Raw genomic sequence first — 17,941 nt, forward strand, 5'->3', positions numbered from 1 at the left:
AGTTTTTTTCTCTCTGTTATTGCCGCCCACCAGCGCGCCCCCTTCACCGTTTACTTGTGGGCACAGGTTTTTACTCCCACCTAAAATTAACGTTCTTTCACAAATTAATCTGAAAGGATTATATCTAAACAATAACAGACATATGTGCTGAAGGAAATTTGGCTGCGATAGTGACAGGCAGACAATACTTTGTTATTATTAATCTATTACTATACTGTCGACGATGACAGCTGTGTGCAATTTACTTCAGTAAAATGTTAAATATTATGTTCATGCCATGAGCACACACCTATGCACAGTGAATGCAGATACAGAATCAAGCACATCATGCACTGTAAGAAGAAGAGAGATGTGCGCGCTAAAATTAAAAAGTACCACAAGGAAGGTGCTTCTCATCAAAAGACCGCTCATTTACTGGAATGTAGCTAATTCGGAGGAAAGTAGTAGTGGTATATGAATATTAATATAGTTAAATCATGTTACATTATGATTGGACCACAATTCAAAATACTACCGCTAATGCAGCGATGATTGGACAGGTGCTTCGTGTGGGCGTGTTCACCGCTTTAACCTTAAAAAACAGCAACAAACTTTCTTTGGCCAGACGTGTCAGTTTGTTGTGCAAATTGGTCTTTCTGGGAAGCGCATCTGTCTACAGCAACTTGCTCTGTGTTGGATATTTTGAAAACTGAAGATTCTTCACGGATTAAATTCGAAATGGACATAACCTTGAACTAAATCTACACAACTGTTTTTACTTCGAATACATTCAATTTATAAAAATGTTGGACAAACGTAGTGTTGAGCTGCAATTGGATCAGGAGGATGTCAAAGGAAAAAGCGGTAAGAATTTGGAGGTGCCAGTGCCATATGTTTTTCATTTAATGGCTCATTATGTCTCATTAATGTATGGTTCACGTTTGACTGGAATATCAAGGTTGATCAAGAAAGGAGGTATAGCCAGTACATATATTTGCTTTCACAACAAGCAAGACACATACCTAGTAATGACACAATGTAGTGGACATAGAGACAGTTTCTTACTTAGCCTACCTACATTACCTACATTCATTACAACTTTGACTATGTTTTGATGTATGTTATTTGACACCACAGGTAAAGAGTCCTTTGAGAAGCATTACCAATTCGGTGCGCTTCTTGGAAGTGGTGGATTTGGGTCCGTCTTTGCTGGTCAACGCATCTCAGATGGTCTGCAGGTACTTACAGCAAAATATTGTATTTAATTTTTTTCTTTCAAGTGACGAGAAAATAGTCAATTAATGACAATAACAAAAATTCAAAACGTTTTTTTTTTTACTAATAAAAAAAAATGGATATATGAACACTTGTTTTTTTATCCTTAGGTGGCAATTAAGCAAGTTTCAAGTGACAGAGTCCAGCAATGGGCGCGCTTGGTAAGTTTAAAAAAACTTTATATGATTTAAGATGTGCGTTTATGTCTTGTTGGGGCTTCTGCCAATTGTATTTTTTTTTGTGGTTACCATTCTTGTACACCTGACAGTCTTGTCATGTGTGGAAACAAAAAGCGGGTATTTCGTGCCCTCTGCTGGAAATCGAAGAGAAACCACATGTTGTTTTTTCATAACCGTGACGTAGTTGTAATATTGTGGAAATTACGTGGTAGGGTTTTTCCTCAAATATATATATATATATATATATTTATTTTTTGAGGAACTTAATATCAGTACTTACCCTGTCTGGACCAAAAAACAAATGTCAATATATGTAAAAAAAAAAAAAAATATTAAAAAAATACTATTTTTATTCTCATGTGTTTTAGGAACAAGTATATTGATGCTGACCTACTCATAATAAGACTAACCCTCCCTCTGTCTCTCTCTGCCAACAGCCAGATGGACCCAACCTGGTACCCATGGAGATAGCCCTGCTCTTACAGCTGGGGGGTGGTGCAGGGGCAGGACCCTGGCACCATGGGGTGATCAGGATGCTGGACTGGTTTGAGGTGCCAGGACAGGGATTCCTCATCGTGTTTGAAAGACCACAACCCAGTCAGGACCTCTTTGACTTCATCACAGAGCGGGGAGCCCTGGACGAGCCACTTGCACAAAGGTATGACTGTTTCAAGTCAGTACACTTATTTCACTCACAGGTTGATCATCTCCACTAAGTTTCCATGTTTGGGAGGCTGCTGGATTTTCGGTGCTCATTAATGTGATTTTATATTCTATTCTAACTAAGGCTTCTTTTTCCAGGTTCATGCTCCAGATAGTGGAAGCGCTGCGGTTCTGTCAAGCACAGGGGATTGTGCATAGGGATGTGAAGGATGAGAACATTTTAGTCGACACTCGGACAGGAGATGTTAAGATCATTGACTTTGGCTCCGGTGCTCTGCTCAAAGACACTGCTTACACAGAATTTGAGGGTGAGTGAATAACACTACTTATGATATCCATATGTACCCTTCTAAACTTATTTTAGAAGTATTGATGACTCTTATTTTTTCTGTCAGTAATGTAACCATCCCTTTCTCTTACTAGGCACCAGAGTGTACAGTCCTCCTGAGTGGATCCAACATCAACACTATCATGCCCGGTCTCTGACTGTCTGGTCACTTGGAGTGCTTCTCTTCGACATGGTTTGCGGGGACATTCCCTTCGAGAGGGACAGAGACATTGTGCAGGCCACGCCAAGTTTCACCAAACGCATTTCAAAAGGTACATTACTACATAGGCCTATTCTTACTATCTGACATTTCTAGGGCAATGACAGAACAAATTATGGATTTCATTTCTAAATACAATTCATCATGACTGAAAATCCCCCCCTCCCCCCCACAGAGTGCCAGTCTTTGGTTCGTTGGTGCCTTGCCTACAGACCAGAAGATCGGCCAAGCTTAGAAGAGATTTTACTCCATCCCTGGATGGAGTCCTCTAACGACAGTGGAGACTTGCATGGGGATCACAACTCTTTGCCAAGCCAGTCAAGCCTATGATTCCTGGATACTATTGGGTGGCTAAAGAAACTTCAGATGCCTTTTAAGATCACACTTATCTTATATTCACTGTGCTTAACTTATCAAGTCCCCCTATGGAAAGCTATTTATTTATCATTTTGTGGTGTTGCAATACTATTTTATTTTAATTTGACAAGTATTATACAAAAAATTCTGCACTAATGTACTACCTTAGTACAAAGAAATGTATCACACACTTATCTTGAGCCAAGGCAAACTATATCTAAATTATCTTCATAAGTGTTACAAAACGGCACATTCCATAGTAATATAGACCATATTGGGAAGAGATATGTATGCTTTATTTAAAAAAAAACATTTATGGGTATTTATTTCAATTACTATTTATTTATCTTTAGGGTTGGACTTTCTGTTTACATCAGTTATACTGGAGGCATGTCGAAGTTTCTGATACCATTTGATTCTATTATTTAATGTGATTTGGTTGAGATCACATACTTTTCCATGTGAAGACCTGGTTTTACAGGTTATTTAAGTTACCTCGTTTCAAGAGGAATAGAGGACTACAAAACAACAGTAATCCGGAGCACTATGGATTTTGTCCTGATGGTAGTGACACAGGCAAGGCAACATCTCTATGGACACGCAAGTCAGGCTCATACGCCTCATACAATGGACTTATTCGCTGGAGCTGAGTAGTCTTGGGAATGGGACATTGACACTGTTTTCTCTGCAAAATAATATTAGCATATTATTTTGGAACTTTAACGCATTTAGAATGTCAAATAGTATCCAGGATGTAATACTATCCTTCAGGATTGACCTTTAGAATGTCTGTGTAATTTCTTTGTGATGGGCAGGCCTCCAAGGGTTTGTCAACACCACAGCAATGAATCATCCAAGAATGTGTCCAAACCATAAACTAAACTGGATGATCTTTATCTTGGAGGGAAGTTAAAAATCTGTGCTTCCATTTTCCTTCCTAGGACGTATGTTCTTGTTTTCTGTGGAGTTTGAAGGTTTACCTGAAGTAAATGCCTCAGTGTTTTAACCAGTGACTGTTGTTCAAGACAATAGACAACGTTCAAAACTGGGTGATTTTGACTTTTGTGTTATTTATTTACTTTTGTTCTATTGTTGCAAGTGGAACCCACATGACCAATTGTATGTATATATGTTGTTGTTTAAATGTTGGTGAGACTTCATCATATGCCTTAATCTAAATCCTACCTTAATGATGGGACTGTAATGACAAACATTTTCTCATTCATGACTCAATTTACCCAATGGAAGAGTTAATACATTGAAATCTTGTCATGAAAATTGGTATAAAAAAAAAAAAAACATAATTCCACTTAATTGTTTAGAACTATCATTGACATAATCATAGTCAATGAGCTGAGGTAGCATAGTCATATTTGTTGTAAATACTTATGTATTGTTTTATACACTGTCAGTTGTCACAAATCTCTTTACATTAAATGAGAATTTCAGGAGACACATTCTGTAAAATTCTTGATTCTTAAGTGTACATAAAGGCTGTCATTGTTTATCTGTACTGTTTGGTTTTCATTCATCATGATTTCACAAGATTAGACTTCACTCATTTAGAGTGCCTTTGTGACAAGTCAAACACGTATAGGAAGGATAGGCCTCCATTTAAAGGGCTTGATAGCAGTTGGAAGTTTGAACCATCACTTAGTTGTTATATCAAAACGAATGACAACATCACTCATAAACAGGCAATGGGGTGTCCCTGACAAAAAAAGATTAGTTTTGAAACTGCAGTAATGGCAGTCGACTATGGTATTTTGGACACAGTAATTGCAGAATAACTGCACTGTAACTGCAGTTACACTGCAAAACTACTACATTATATACAACTGCGGGATCATACTGCAGTTATACTGCTCTGTAACTGTGGTTACAATGCAAAATTACAGCAGTAAAAAAACTATGGGATCATACTGCAGTTAAACTGCACTGACTGCAATATTTTTTGGTAAACGGCAAGGCAACCACAGGGCAGAATGGTTTAGTACCTCGCCCTGTGGGCAAGCACCAGTACTGTGTGTGAAAGGAAGTTATGTGACTGTTGGTTGACACTTTTGGGATATTTAAGAAACTTGAGGATCGTATAAATTGGTATGGGTCCATTAGAGGATCAATTTTAAGATCCCAGTCTGTCCTGGCTGTACAATGATCAACCAACCCTATACAGCATATCAACCGTGGTTTCTCTCATCAAAGACAGGCGGACCATTAGTTGATACTTTCTTTCACAGCTCGAGTGCAATGCTGCCGTAGCCTATAATTTGAGTCTGGCGTAATCATTTTAGGCTAATGTTGAAATACAGTAGTCGTCTTATGGTCTCCAGAAGATGAGGACACTAATGGCGGTTAATTGGCGAGTTCGTTTTGTTTGCATCGACGGGATTTGCACATTTTAGACCATTCCATTGGTCCTATCAGTACCACCGAACGACGGAGAGGCTGTCCCTCAACTCAACAACCAATAGGATCATCTGTACTGGAAGCTCTGGGGGTTTTGTGAATGTGCCAGCGAACAAGGAAATGATTGTGAAGTAAAAACGAAAAACAACACATCAGTGTTTTAATCGTAACGTGGAATGGCTCAGCTAGTAGAGTTGGGAATCCTAGCACTCGTTGTCAGTTGACGTGTGAAAGGGGCTGCAACAGCAATTGGATGCAAGCTAGCTACCAGTGCTAAATTAGCTAACATTAGGTGAAAGTCAAAGGCAAGGAATTAGCTCACTGGCTAGGTGACAACACATTCCAGTTCACATAACGTCAATGCCAACATGGCAGGGGGCAACAACAACGGCCAAGGGACAGGAGTTGGAGAGGAGAAGACAGCCTCTCCTAGACAGAGTGAAGGTACAACTATATTTTGTTCAGCTGCTAGTTAGCATGATGTTTAGCAGACTGTACTGTGTTGATTTGCTATCCATGTTAGCTCATTTAGCTAACGTTAGCTAACTAACTATACAGCTACAGCAGTGTCAGTCAATGTATCCGGTGGCTCGTATCTAGCTATTTTAAAATAGCTACCTAGTTAATTAATAAAGTATCCAGGCAGAGGATATGGCCTATTATTCAGCATATATATATATATGTCTGTGTGTGACTCTGAAAGTTGCATTCAAAACGTTAGCTATAGCCTCTTTCATGCATTGAGCCTGTGTGTGTTGTAACTTTGGTGATGTGGAACTTGTCTTTCTCCTTTTTTTTTTACAGCCAGGTGAGGGTGGGGTCAGAAACTCCTCACACCTGTTTGAATTAGCTGCGCCTTAATGTAACTAATATGAATCAACCAACCAAACAAGTCAGACAACTAGTAGGAAAATGTGAAAAGAGTAGTCCTTTATTGTACAGTAGGCAGATATTAATAATTGTAAACTGGGTAGTTCGAGCCCTCAATGCTAATTGGCTGACAGCCATAGTTTATCAGATCTTATACCAACGGGTATGACAAAGCATTTATTTTTATTGCTCTAATTACATTGGTAACTAGTTTATAATAGCAATAAGCCATCTTGTGGTTTGTGGTATATGGCCAATATACCACGGCTAAGGGCTGTATCCAGGCACTCCGAGTTGCGTCTTATGTAAGAACAGCCCTGAGCTGTAGTATATTGGCTGTATACCACACCCCCTCGGTCCTTATTACTTATTAAACAATGAACGGTTTAAATCAGCACAGTAGTTTATTATAATAATAATAATATGTTCTGTTTGCTTTTGAAAGAAAAAGTCCAATTGAAAACATTGGCATTGTTGAATTCAATTTTCATAATAGCAAGCTAGGACTGATGTTTTGGTTAGCTAAACTAGCAAGTCATTTTGTTTGGATACAAAGGCAACAACTGTAGCTATCTGGTAAACAGGCCAGCTCTCTACTTTAGTGCATGTTGAACACATTTTTAGCGGCAAATGTGTTAAATTATAGCCATGGTATTTAAGTGATAATGCCTGAGAAGCCGGTGTTTGGAGGATATATTGTCACGGTGTTGTTACGCCTGAGATGGCAAACCGTACCAATATATCCTCCAAACACCGGATTCGAGGGCATTATCACTTTTATACAACATATTCAAATAACTATTTACATATTTTCATAAACGTTATTTGGATTAATATCTTCCTTCCACAAGTTATAGTCCCTATTACATCTAGGGTTGCAACCCAAGCCGGCTGGTCGTTTGTTCTATCAGTTCAGTTGCCAGAGACGGGACCCACTCTTTTTGTTCTGCATCTATGGACGTGACCCAGTCGGCCATATTGGCTGGCAACGTTCTTATCCCTTGCTATCAAATAAATGTAACAAAATCAAGTTTTGTCCTAACCACACCATATTCCTGCCGAGTTAGACAGTGGGCTGCCATTAGACCACGCAAGACTTCTTAACACATAATCTACCAGTGTTTACACAGCAGGAATATGGTACAGTTTGGACAAAAGTTGGATTCAGATGTTTTATTTAAAATGTTTTAATTGAAAATTGTACACCCTTTTCTCCCCAAGTCCGTGGTATCCAATTGTTTGTAATTACTATCTTGTCTCATCGCTACATCTCCTGTACTGGCTCGGGAGAGGTGAAGGTCGAAAGCCATGCGTCCTCCGAAACACAACCGCACTGCTTCTTAACACCGTGCGCATTCCAACCCGGAAGCCAGCTGCACCAATGTGTCTTGAGGAAACACAGTGCACCTGATTACCTTGGTTAGCCTGCACTGCGCCCGACCCGCCACAGGGGTCGCTGGTGCGTGATGAGACAAGGATATCCCTACTGGCCAAACCCTCCCTAACCCGGACAACGCTAGGCCAATTGTGCGTTGCCCCACGGACCTCCCTTATCACGGCCGGCTGCGACAGAGCCTGGGCGCGAATCCAGAGTCTCTGGTGGTACAGCTAGCGCTGCGATGCAGTGCCCTAGACCAGTTCGCGACCCGGGAGGCCCAGATGTTTATTTGATAGCTAGGAACAACTTCACGTTATGTCTGATAAGTAAAATCCTTAGAGATTATACATATGGTTTTGTTGACAGGAAACTTTTTTGGGGGGTGACGACAGAGGGGTTTCAACCAATACACAGACTCCCGAAGTTGTCCCAAAGCTTTGCTCTGCCTATGTCTTGTGAGAATAGATTTTCATCTGGTTCAACTGACTTGGATTTTCAGCTATGCATGCAAAGTAGTCTAATGATGTCATCTGATGTTGTCTTCTTACTACAGTGAACAGAAAGCTGAAATACATCAGTTTGGCCATCCTTGTTGTCCAGAATGCCTCTCTCATCCTCAGCATTCGCTATGTCCGTACGCTGCCCGGTGATCGTTTCTTCACCACCTCTGCAGTGGTTATGGCAGAGGTGCTCAAAGTACTTACCTGCCTTCTCATCATTTTATTCCAGAGAAAAGGTAAGCCTCAATTATTGAATATTGAAACCCCCTAAGGTCGATGTCCGCGCCTGTACGGAAATTTAATTAGCATAATACAAAATCCCAAATAAAAATCTGCCCGTTTAAGCTCTAGATATGTTTATTTTTTTTTGCATTGGATGCATCTCAATCCCCTACATCCGTCTGTCGCACTTCCACATCTGCCGGCAGAGCTGGAGCTGTGTTTGTCAGACCATGAGACATCACGAAAATCGGTGTTCTCATAATTGTCTGTAGCGTCTGAACAGTTTGGCCTACAAACTATGGTGAACAGATGAGACTCTCACGAACACAGAAGGGTGTTCTCTGTTTTGCACTACGACCCCCACAAGCGTCTTGAGAATTATCTGAAGTCGGCACAGCCGATCTGCCAACTTCTGTCTGAAGCATCTGATCAGTTTGGGCTACAAAACTAATATGACGCCTCTGGGTAAAGGTGAGACTCACACATGTGCAGTGCATTCAGAAAGCATTCGGACCCCTTCCCCTTTTCCACGTTGTTATTTTACAGCCTTATTCTAACATGGATTAAAAAATTATTAATCTACACACAATACCCTATAATGACAAAGCAAAAAGTGTTTTTTAAACATTTTTGCAAATGTATTAAAAATTAAAAGATACCTTATTACTACATAAGTCCCTTTGCTATGAGACTCGAAATTGAGCTAAGGGGAATCTTGTTTCCATTGATCGTCCGCCATTGATCATATTTTTACAACTTGATTAGAGTCCACCTGTGGTAAATTTAATTGATTGGACATGATTTGGAAAGGTCCCACAGTTGATAGTTTTTCTCTGACGTGCACTAAACCATGAGGTTGAAGGAATGGTCTGTAGATCTCAGACAGGATTGTGTCGATTCACAGATTTGGGGAAGGGTACCAAAACATTTCTGCAGCATTGAAGGTCCCCAAGAACACAGTGGCCTCCCTCATTCTTAAATGGAAGAAGTTTGAAACCACCAAGATTCTTCCTAGAGCTGGCCGCCCGGCTAAATTGAGCAATCGGGGGAGAAGGGCCTTGGTCAGGGAGGTGACCAAGAACCAGATGGTCAGTCTGACAGAGCTAAATTCTTCTCTGTGCAGATGGGAGAACATTCCAGATGCGCAACCATCTCTGCAGCACTCCCCCAATCAGGTGTTTATGGTGGAGTGGCGAGACGAAAGCCACTCCTCATTAAAAGGCACATGACAGCCCCCTTAGAGTTTGCCAAAAGGCAGCTAAAGACTCTCAGACCATGAGAAACGAGATTCTCTGGTCTGATGAAACGAAGATGGAACTATTTGGCCTGAATACCAAGTGTCACATCTGGAGGAAACCTGACACGATCCCTACGGTGAAGCATGGTGGTGGTGGCAGCATCATGCTGTTTATTTAGTTTTGCGGCAGGGACTGGGAGACTAGTCAGGATCGAGAGAAATATGAACGGAGAAAAGGAGAGATCCTTGTTGAAAACCTGCTCCAGAGCACTCAGGACCTCAGACTGGGGCAAAGGTTCACCTTACAACAGGACAACGACCCTAAGCACACAGCTAAGACAATGCAGGAGTGCCTTCGGGACAAGTCTCTGAATGTCCTTGACTGGCTCAGCTAGAGCCTGGACTTGAACCCGATCGAACATCTTTGGAGAGACTGGAAAATAGTTGTGCAGCGACGCTCCCCATCCAACCTGACAGGGCTTGAGAGGATCTGCAGAGAATGGGGAAAAAACTCCCCAAATACAGGTGTGCCAAGCTTGTAGCGTCATACCCAAGAAGACTCAATCAAGGATGTAATCGCTGCCAAAGGTGCTTCAACAAAGTACTGAGTAATTTTTAAAATTTAATTTAACTTCAAGGGGTCTTAAAATTCTAAATCAAATAGCAAAATGATGCTTGGTTTGACCAGTATTAAACATTCCATATAGCTTAGTAGAATGGGTTAATGTGTGTAATGGGGATTTTCGGTTGAACCAAGGAGCGAAGTCATTGTTAATATCAAACAGAAATGTTTTACAAAAATTCAGGGAGAACACCTTCAGAGCAGAATCAAAGAACATGAATTGGAGACAGGCCCTTATTATTCTAATCAGTACCCAATGTTCTCCAAACATCAGCCTGAGAATCTTGTACAAAGTCAAAACAAAAGACAGTGACTTTGCCAGCTGCTGTAGAATCGGTGTTCATAATGTCATCAATACAATAATAATCAGTGTGTCCTGGGTCCTTGTACCTTCAGTAGCCCTGACGTCAATCATTATCAAACGGCATAACAACTCATAACATTCGGTAACAATTCTGCTACTGACCATCAACCAGTACACAAATTAATATAGCACTGGAAGCATTGTTAATTACTCTTAACTGAATATGAACTTTATTCATCTTAAATATTTCCATTTACATTGTGTTTACTGCAGAAACATTTTGGCATTGTTTTTAAAAGTTCAATACATGGCTAATTTGTGTTGTCAATACACATGACCTACCTGCAAAATGTAAATGTGGTGGTCTGCATTTTCACCTGTCTCTTACAATCAACTCGCTCTCTCCCTCTCCCAGGAAACCTAAAGGAGTTTATTGTATTGCAGTACAACTCCATTGTCATCCAATACAAGGACACGCTTAAACTGGCTGTCCCAGCCCTCATCTATACCTTGCAGAACAACCTCCAGTATGTGGCTATCTCCAATTTACCAGCAGCTACTTTCCAGGTTAGTTGCTCTGGCTGCCCGGTAATGAGATATGTTTCTTCTAGCGTCGCATCCTTGATTATGATATCTCATAGCAAATCACTTTACCACAAGCATAAACTCCTTGAGTACCCCACAATAGCCTATAATGCCATTTTTTTGTTTTGTTTCCCATACCCTCCTGTAAGCCATAAAAATAAAAGTTTTAATGATTTTAGTCTGCAATATGTTAAATGCTGTTTGGTTTAATGAATGTTGTGGTTATTTCTCCAGGTGACCTACCAGCTGAAAATTCTGACCACAGCTCTTTTTTCTGTGCTGATGCTGCGGAAGAGCCTATCACGGATTCAGTGGCTGTCCCTGCTCCTGCTGTTCGCTGGGGTTGCTATCGTACAGCTGGAGCAGGAAGGAAAACAGAAGGAGACTACCGTCACTGGACCGAGCCAGAACTATGCCAAAGGACTGGTGGCAGTGATAGTGTCCTGCCTCTCCTCTGGCTTTGCTGGAGTGTACTTTGAGAAAATCCTTAAGGGCAGCTCAGCCTCTGTGTGGATGAGGAACATCCAGCTGGGCATATTTGGCACTCTACTAGGCCTGTTGGGCATGTGGTGGAACGATGGCCTTGCCATTGCAGAGAAGGGCTTCCTGTTTGGGTACACACCCATGGTGTGGGGCGTCATCTTTAACCAGGCTTTTGGGGGTTTACTGGTGGCGGTGGTAGTGAAGTACGCAGACAACATCCTGAAGGGGTTCGCCACTTCCTTTTCCATCATCGTCTCCACTGTCGTCTCTGTCTACCTCTTTGGGTTCCACGTGGACCTCCTCTTCACTCTGGGTGCTGGTCTGGTCATTGGAGCCGTCTATATGTATAGTCTGCCCAAAGCAGCTGCTCCCTCCCCGTCTACTGCTACCCTCTCCTCTTCCAGCCACAGTCTGGCCGACGGCGCTGGAGACTCGGAGACGGAAGCTTTCCTCCCAAAGTCAGTCCTGGTGAAATGAGCGCTCTGCAATCCTGTCTGTCCTTCTCTTCTTCCTTTCAAATCTCATTATTTTTCCATCTGGACTAAAACAAACTTTGCCTTCCATCTTTTCTTTCTGCTACTTCTATTTAATTTGGGAACTTCATATCAATAGATTTTTTTGATACAAACGGAAGGGGTACGGCATCGCTGTATTTTAGTTCTGTAGATAGCCCAAGGTTGTTATTCCTCAGACTACCAATCAGTTTATTCTGCCTATAATGGAATGGGTAGCCAGAGATTTTAACTCTGTTTTCGTGCAGTAGTCTGCTAAGTTACAATACTTTTTGAAAGCACAAGAGGGTGATGTATGAAAACTTGTGATATTCTGTTCATGTTAATCATGCCTCTGGGAATATCTTTGCTTTCAATACTTAGTTCTCTACAGACCCCTCTTTGCCTTAAACAATGTATTTTTAATCAAAAGAAAGCCTTACCACATATCCAGATGACTTGCCAGAGGACTTCAAATACAGCTGCAACTTTAGTTGTTTTTTAAAATTGAAGTTATGGTCTTCAAGAAACCTAGTTACTTGGATACAACTCTTTAGACAGAGAGTATGGCCATTCTACCATAAAGGCCTGATTAGTGGAGTACTGCAGAGATGGTTGTCCATCTGAACTATAATGGAATATAGTTGAAAGACTTCCAATTGGCATGGCGACTTTATAAATGTCTATAAACCTAGAAACTGAAAAGGAGTTTGAGGTGTTCCGGAATTAATGTATTTCTGTCTGCTCTCGCTTGAGCTCCTCAGGTGTAGACCCAACTAATCGAATCCCATCCTAACGGCGCCTAAAAGGGAGGCTAGTTTAGGGTGGGCCGGGCTAGTTTGGGCACCACCTGAGCTAATGGTCATGCTGTGCCTTTTCTCTTTCATTTGTACAGTAATGATATCATTTGTTGACAAAAGTTGAAAAATGCATAAATAATATCACATTTATAATTTCATTTTTTGCTTCGACTAATTGTGACAGGTTTGTGGAAATATGCTCATGCTCATATTTATACACAAACTGTTCTCTGAGATGTCTTTATTTTTTTTTTAGATATCAACTAGAGTTGATGGAATGTTTTAATGTTTTTTGTCAAAGTGGAAAGTGTTTGTCCCTGAGCAAAAAAACAGAGTAAACTGGACAAGTATCAAATGATAAAGCATTAGTTGTGGGTGTTTTTTTTTTACACTCAAGTCTGCTTTATTATCATATTAAATTAAGGAGCTTTTCTCTTTAAATCGAAGTTAAATCCCAATGTTACCAGAGAATATTGAGCATAATTGCTTAGATTTTGCAAGAATGGTTTCTTTAAAATCATCAAGCTGACAAGGACAATATACTGTATTTTTCGGCAGCTAAAATGCTATTTTGTCATTAATTGGTTTATTTAGTTTTTGTGTACTTTCAGGCTGTTGGTGTTGGGTTAGAAATTCAGATACAGCTGCTCATAGTCTTTTGACCTACAGCCAATTCATATCATTTAAAATGCATAAACAAGTAGACCTTTTATATAGAATTCTATCTTAAGTCTGGGTTAGTATCATTGACATTAAACAAATTAATTGATAGACTTATTAAAGGCAGTTTGAAAATGCTTTACAAATGGAATTCATAAAGGGAGGTGATATTTCTCACAATTTGTTTTTCAGTGTGAAATATCAGGGGAAAAAACTAATTGATACAGTTTAGATCAAGAAAAGAATTTCTGATTTTTTTCTTTTACTATGTTCATGACTTAGCTATTTCTGTACACTCTCAGACAAAGGCATCTTTTATTTAGTCATCAACATTTTACTACAGTATCCCCATGCCTTTTGGCCTCTGAGAAATGACCTGACCACCATATGCTAGAATAATTAATGAACACTTACATGTTACCTATTTAAGTTACCTAAGAAATAGTATCTGGTTTCAGTATGATGAGGTTATCGTTGTGTTCCTCCTCAGAAAGACTATCAGCAGCTGTTCAATATGGGATGAATTTGTCTGCGTTCATTGCCTTCAATGTTGACACAGAGCCACTGGCCTCTACTTGGTGTCTTATTGTCCCACATCACTGTTCAGCGTTGGATGCATTTATATCTGTGTGATATGAAATGAACTTATGAAGAAAAAGATAGTTATCATGGTTAGTTTGCACTTTTTACGAATGCCTCTGTACAAATAATACTTCTTTTAGTAAAACTTTTATAAAACTGGAGCTGGTTTCCATCCCTCTGGATTTTGTCTTAATTCATGTATACTGAACAAAAATATAAACGCAACATGCAACAATTTCAATGCTTTTACTGAGTTACAGTTCATATAAGGAAAAAAGTCAATTGAAATAAATTCATTAGGCTCTAATCTATGGATTTCACATGAATGGGCAGGGGCGCAGCCTTGGGTGGGCCTGTGAGGGCATAGGCCCACCCAATCAGAATGAGTTTTTCCCCACAAAAAAAGGCTTTATGACAGAAAGAAATGCTCCTCAGTTCCATCAGCTGGCTGGGTGGCTGGTCTCAGATGATCCCGCAGGTGAAGAAGCTGGACGTGGAGGTCCTGGGCTGGCGTGGTTACACGTGATCTGTGGTTGTGAGGCCAGTTGGACGAACTGCCAAATTCAATCAAATTACGTTGGAGGCGGCTTATGGGAGAGAAATGAATTCAATTATCTGGCAACAGCTCTGGTGAACATTCCTGCAGTCTGCATTCTAAATGCACGCTCCCTCAACTTGAGATATCTGTTGTACGATGTTGTGTGACAAAACTGCACATTTTAGAGTGACCTTTTATTGTCCCCAGCACAAGCTGCACCTGTGGAATGATCATGCTGTGTAATCAGCTTCTTGATATGCCCCACATGTCAGATGGATGGGTTATCTTGGCAAAGGAGAAATACTCACGAAGAGGGATAAACAAATTTGTGCACAACATTTGAGAGAAAAAAGCTTTTTGTCTATATGGAACATTTCTGGGATCTTTTATTTCAGCTCATGAAACATGGGACCAACACTTTACATGTTGCGTTTATAATTGTGTTTAGTATAATTGTAATGTAAGTACAAAATTCTGTGTCCCTTTATAAGTAGAGCTAACAAAATGTTAACATTGTAATATTACACTTGGTGCAGAGCACCACCAGGAGTGTTATCACTGTGATCCAATGCACTATTGCATCCGTTTAAGTCATAAGGCCGTTCTTATCCCTGAATCTTTTTCCAACGAAGAATTATCGCCTGTAGTGACAAAGATGTCGAGAGATGCTATTGTCCATCAACGTTAAAAGACAACTATCCCAGTCAAACCAGTAACATTGGCTTGCCTACAATTTTTTCATGCTAAACTGGGAGTGAGAGACAAGTGAATATCAGGGGAGGAAAAAAATCAGGATAAACATCAGTCAACCATTTTTGTCGGCAGTGTACTGTATCACTTCCTTTAAGAGTTTTTGACTTACAGTACCAGCCAAAAGTTTGGACACACCTACTCATTCAAGGGTTTTTCATTATTTGTACTATTTTCTACATTGTAGAATAATGGTGAAGACAAACTATGAATTAACACATGGAATCATGTAGTAACCAAAAGTGTTAAACAAATTAAAATATTTTAGATTCTTCAAAGTAGCCACCCTTTGCCTTGACAGTTTTCCACACACTCAGCCCAGCTTCATGTGGAATGCTTTTCCAACAGTCTTGAAGGAGTTCCCACATATGCTGAGCACTTGATGGCTGCTTTTCCTTCAATCTGTGGTCCAACTCATCCCAAACCATCTCAAATGAGTTGAGGTGGGGTGATTGTGGAGGCCAGATCATCTGACACAGCACTCCATCACTCTCCTTCTTGGTAAAATAGCCCTTACACAGCCTGGAGGTGTGTTTTGGGTCATTGTCCTGTTGAAAAACAAATGATAGTAACCCTAAGTGCAAACCAGATGGGATGGCATATCGCTGCAGAATGCTGTGGTAGCCATGCTGGTTAAGTGTGTCTTGAATTCTAAATAAATCACAGTCACCAGCAAATCACTATCACACCACCGCCATGTTCCACGTTAGGAACCACACATGCAGAGATCATCCGTTCACCGACTGCATCTCACAAAGACATGGCGGTTGGAACCAAAAATCTCCAATTTGGACTCATCAGACCAAAGGACAGATTTCCACCGGTCTAATGTCCATTGCTTGTGTTTCTTGGCCCAAGCAAGTCTCTTCTTATTGGTGTCCTTTAGTAATGGTTTCTTTGCAGCAATTCGACCATGAAGGCCTGATTCATGCAGTCTCCTCTGAACAGTTGATGTTGAGGTGTCTGTTACTTGAACTCTGTGAAGCATTTATTTGGACTGCAATTTCTGAGGCTGGTAACTAATGAACTTATCCTCTGCAGCAGAGGTAATGTCTACCTTTCCTGTGGCGGTCCTCATGAGAGCCAGTTTCATCATAGCGCTTGATGGTTTTTGCGACTGCACTTGAAAAAACTTTCAAAGTTCTTGAAATGTTCCTGATTTCCTGACCTCCATGTCTTAAAGTAATGATTGACTGTAATTTCTCTTTGCTTATTTGAGCTGTTATTGCCATAGTCTTATTTGGTAAAATACCAAATCCATATTATCTTGTCACAACACAACTGAATGTCTCAAACACATTAAGGAAAGAAATTCCACAAATTGACTTAACAAGGCACATCTGTTAATTCTAATGAAAAACGGTGGCTAATTTGAAGAATCTCAAATATAAAATATATTTTGATTTGTTTAACACTTTTTTGGTTACTACATGATTCCATATGTATAAAGAAAACCCCTGGAATGAGTAGGTGTGTCCAAACTTTTGACTGGTACTGTATATAAATATATATATATATATATGTGTATATTCAGTGTTTGAGCTTTTCGCTACCCTATTTTCAGAGCTGTAAGATATACAGTTCTAAAGTTCTCCCCAGGGAGAACTCTATTTTTGTTGATACGGTTGTTATAGTATTTGCTTAGGACAGAACAAAGATCTCTTCTTGAAAACAATATCTGACTGGTGCTTTGTGTTCCATTTTCTCTCTGTTCCTAGGTCCTCTGAAAAGGAAAAAGGATGCTAAGAAAGTGCTTCACGTCTGAAGGCATCTGAAGGCATACCATGCCTGCATCTCATGCCAAAGTGATGTTGAAAGGAAAATTATTACAAATGCCTTCTATTAATTTAATTGAAATTCCTATACTAGCAGATCTGTTGGAGATGTTTGCCTCGGTTGCAAATGGGTATTGTATGAAGAGAATTCCATAATCTTTTAATCATGCTTAGTTTACATGTAACAGATCAGGAGTTGAAACTTCCTTTGTAGAAAATATTTCCTTACACTGTTGCCTTACTATTTATCTATATAACATTAACATGAGTTCTTGTTAAAAAAAATATTTTTCTGCTCCGTATCTACCCATTTATAACAAGTATTATTTAATCCCCATAAGATTAGAATAGTGTTTAATTATTAGTTGTATTAGTTGTATTATGTGTGTGATGCATTGAAACACTAATATCAGCCTTTAATGTAAATCTATCACGGCCTATATTTAACTTTTTTATTTTATGTGTTTGTTCAACACCCAGCTAAGCAAAACTGAAAATGTGTTGAAAGTAAGGGCAGCAGGTAGCCTAGTCGTTTAGAGGGTTGGGCCAGTAACCGGAAGGTCGCTGGTTAGAATCTGTAGCCGATTAGGGGGGGGAATCTGTCGATGTGCCCTTGAGCAAGGCACTTAGCTCTAATTACACCTGTTGGTTGCTCTGGATAAGAGCATCTGCTAAATAAATGTATATGTGTTGACTTTTATTTGGGTTGAAGACAGTCCATGATCATTTGGCGC

General features: G+C 40.1%; 2 protein-coding genes across 2 annotated transcripts; both read left to right on the forward strand.

Annotated features, from left to right (window-relative positions):
- The first annotated feature begins 127 nt into the window (after positions 1-127).
- pim2 (Pim-2 proto-oncogene, serine/threonine kinase) lies at positions 128-4,514 on the forward strand. The gene is made up of 7 exons (XM_020459262.2): positions 128-843; positions 1,117-1,217; positions 1,365-1,415; positions 1,871-2,091; positions 2,235-2,404; positions 2,520-2,696; positions 2,820-4,514. Exons 1-7 carry the CDS (start codon positions 783-785, stop codon positions 2,972-2,974), a joined length of 936 nt encoding a protein of 311 aa, XP_020314851.1. The 5' UTR covers positions 128-782; the 3' UTR covers positions 2,975-4,514.
- A 664-nt stretch (positions 4,515-5,178) lies between these two features.
- slc35a2 (solute carrier family 35 member 2) lies at positions 5,179-17,907 on the forward strand. Its single transcript, XM_020458800.2, has 5 exons — positions 5,179-5,854; positions 8,212-8,394; positions 10,959-11,110; positions 11,363-12,069; positions 17,151-17,907. Exons 1-5 carry the CDS (start codon positions 5,779-5,781, stop codon positions 17,176-17,178), a joined length of 1,146 nt encoding a protein of 381 aa, XP_020314389.1. The 5' UTR covers positions 5,179-5,778; the 3' UTR covers positions 17,179-17,907.
- Positions 17,908-17,941: the final 34 nt, after the last annotated feature.

Source organism: Oncorhynchus kisutch, linkage group LG24 (assembly GCF_002021735.2).
Source record: "Oncorhynchus kisutch isolate 150728-3 linkage group LG24, Okis_V2, whole genome shotgun sequence".
Taxonomy (NCBI): Eukaryota; Metazoa; Chordata; class Actinopteri; order Salmoniformes; family Salmonidae; genus Oncorhynchus; species Oncorhynchus kisutch.

Excerpts from the sequence above, each read along its gene's own strand:
- pim2 (XM_020459262.2), top strand. The coding sequence starts at position 783 with ATGTTGGACAAACGTAGTGTTGAGCTGCAATTGGATCAGGAGGATGTC. Across the intron at positions 844-1,116 it reads GGATGTCAAAGGAAAAAGCG|GTAAAGAGTCCTTTGAGAAG; the intron begins GTAAGAATTTGG and ends TTGACACCACAG. Across the intron at positions 2,405-2,519 it reads TGCTTACACAGAATTTGAGG|GCACCAGAGTGTACAGTCCT; the intron begins GTGAGTGAATAA and ends TTCTCTTACTAG.
- slc35a2 (XM_020458800.2), top strand. The coding sequence starts at position 5,779 with ATGGCAGGGGGCAACAACAACGGCCAAGGGACAGGAGTTGGAGAGGAG. Across the intron at positions 8,395-10,958 it reads CATTTTATTCCAGAGAAAAG|GAAACCTAAAGGAGTTTATT; the intron begins GTAAGCCTCAAT and ends TCCCTCTCCCAG. Across the intron at positions 12,070-17,150 it reads ACGGAAGCTTTCCTCCCAAA|GTCCTCTGAAAAGGAAAAAG; the intron begins GTCAGTCCTGGT and ends CTCTGTTCCTAG.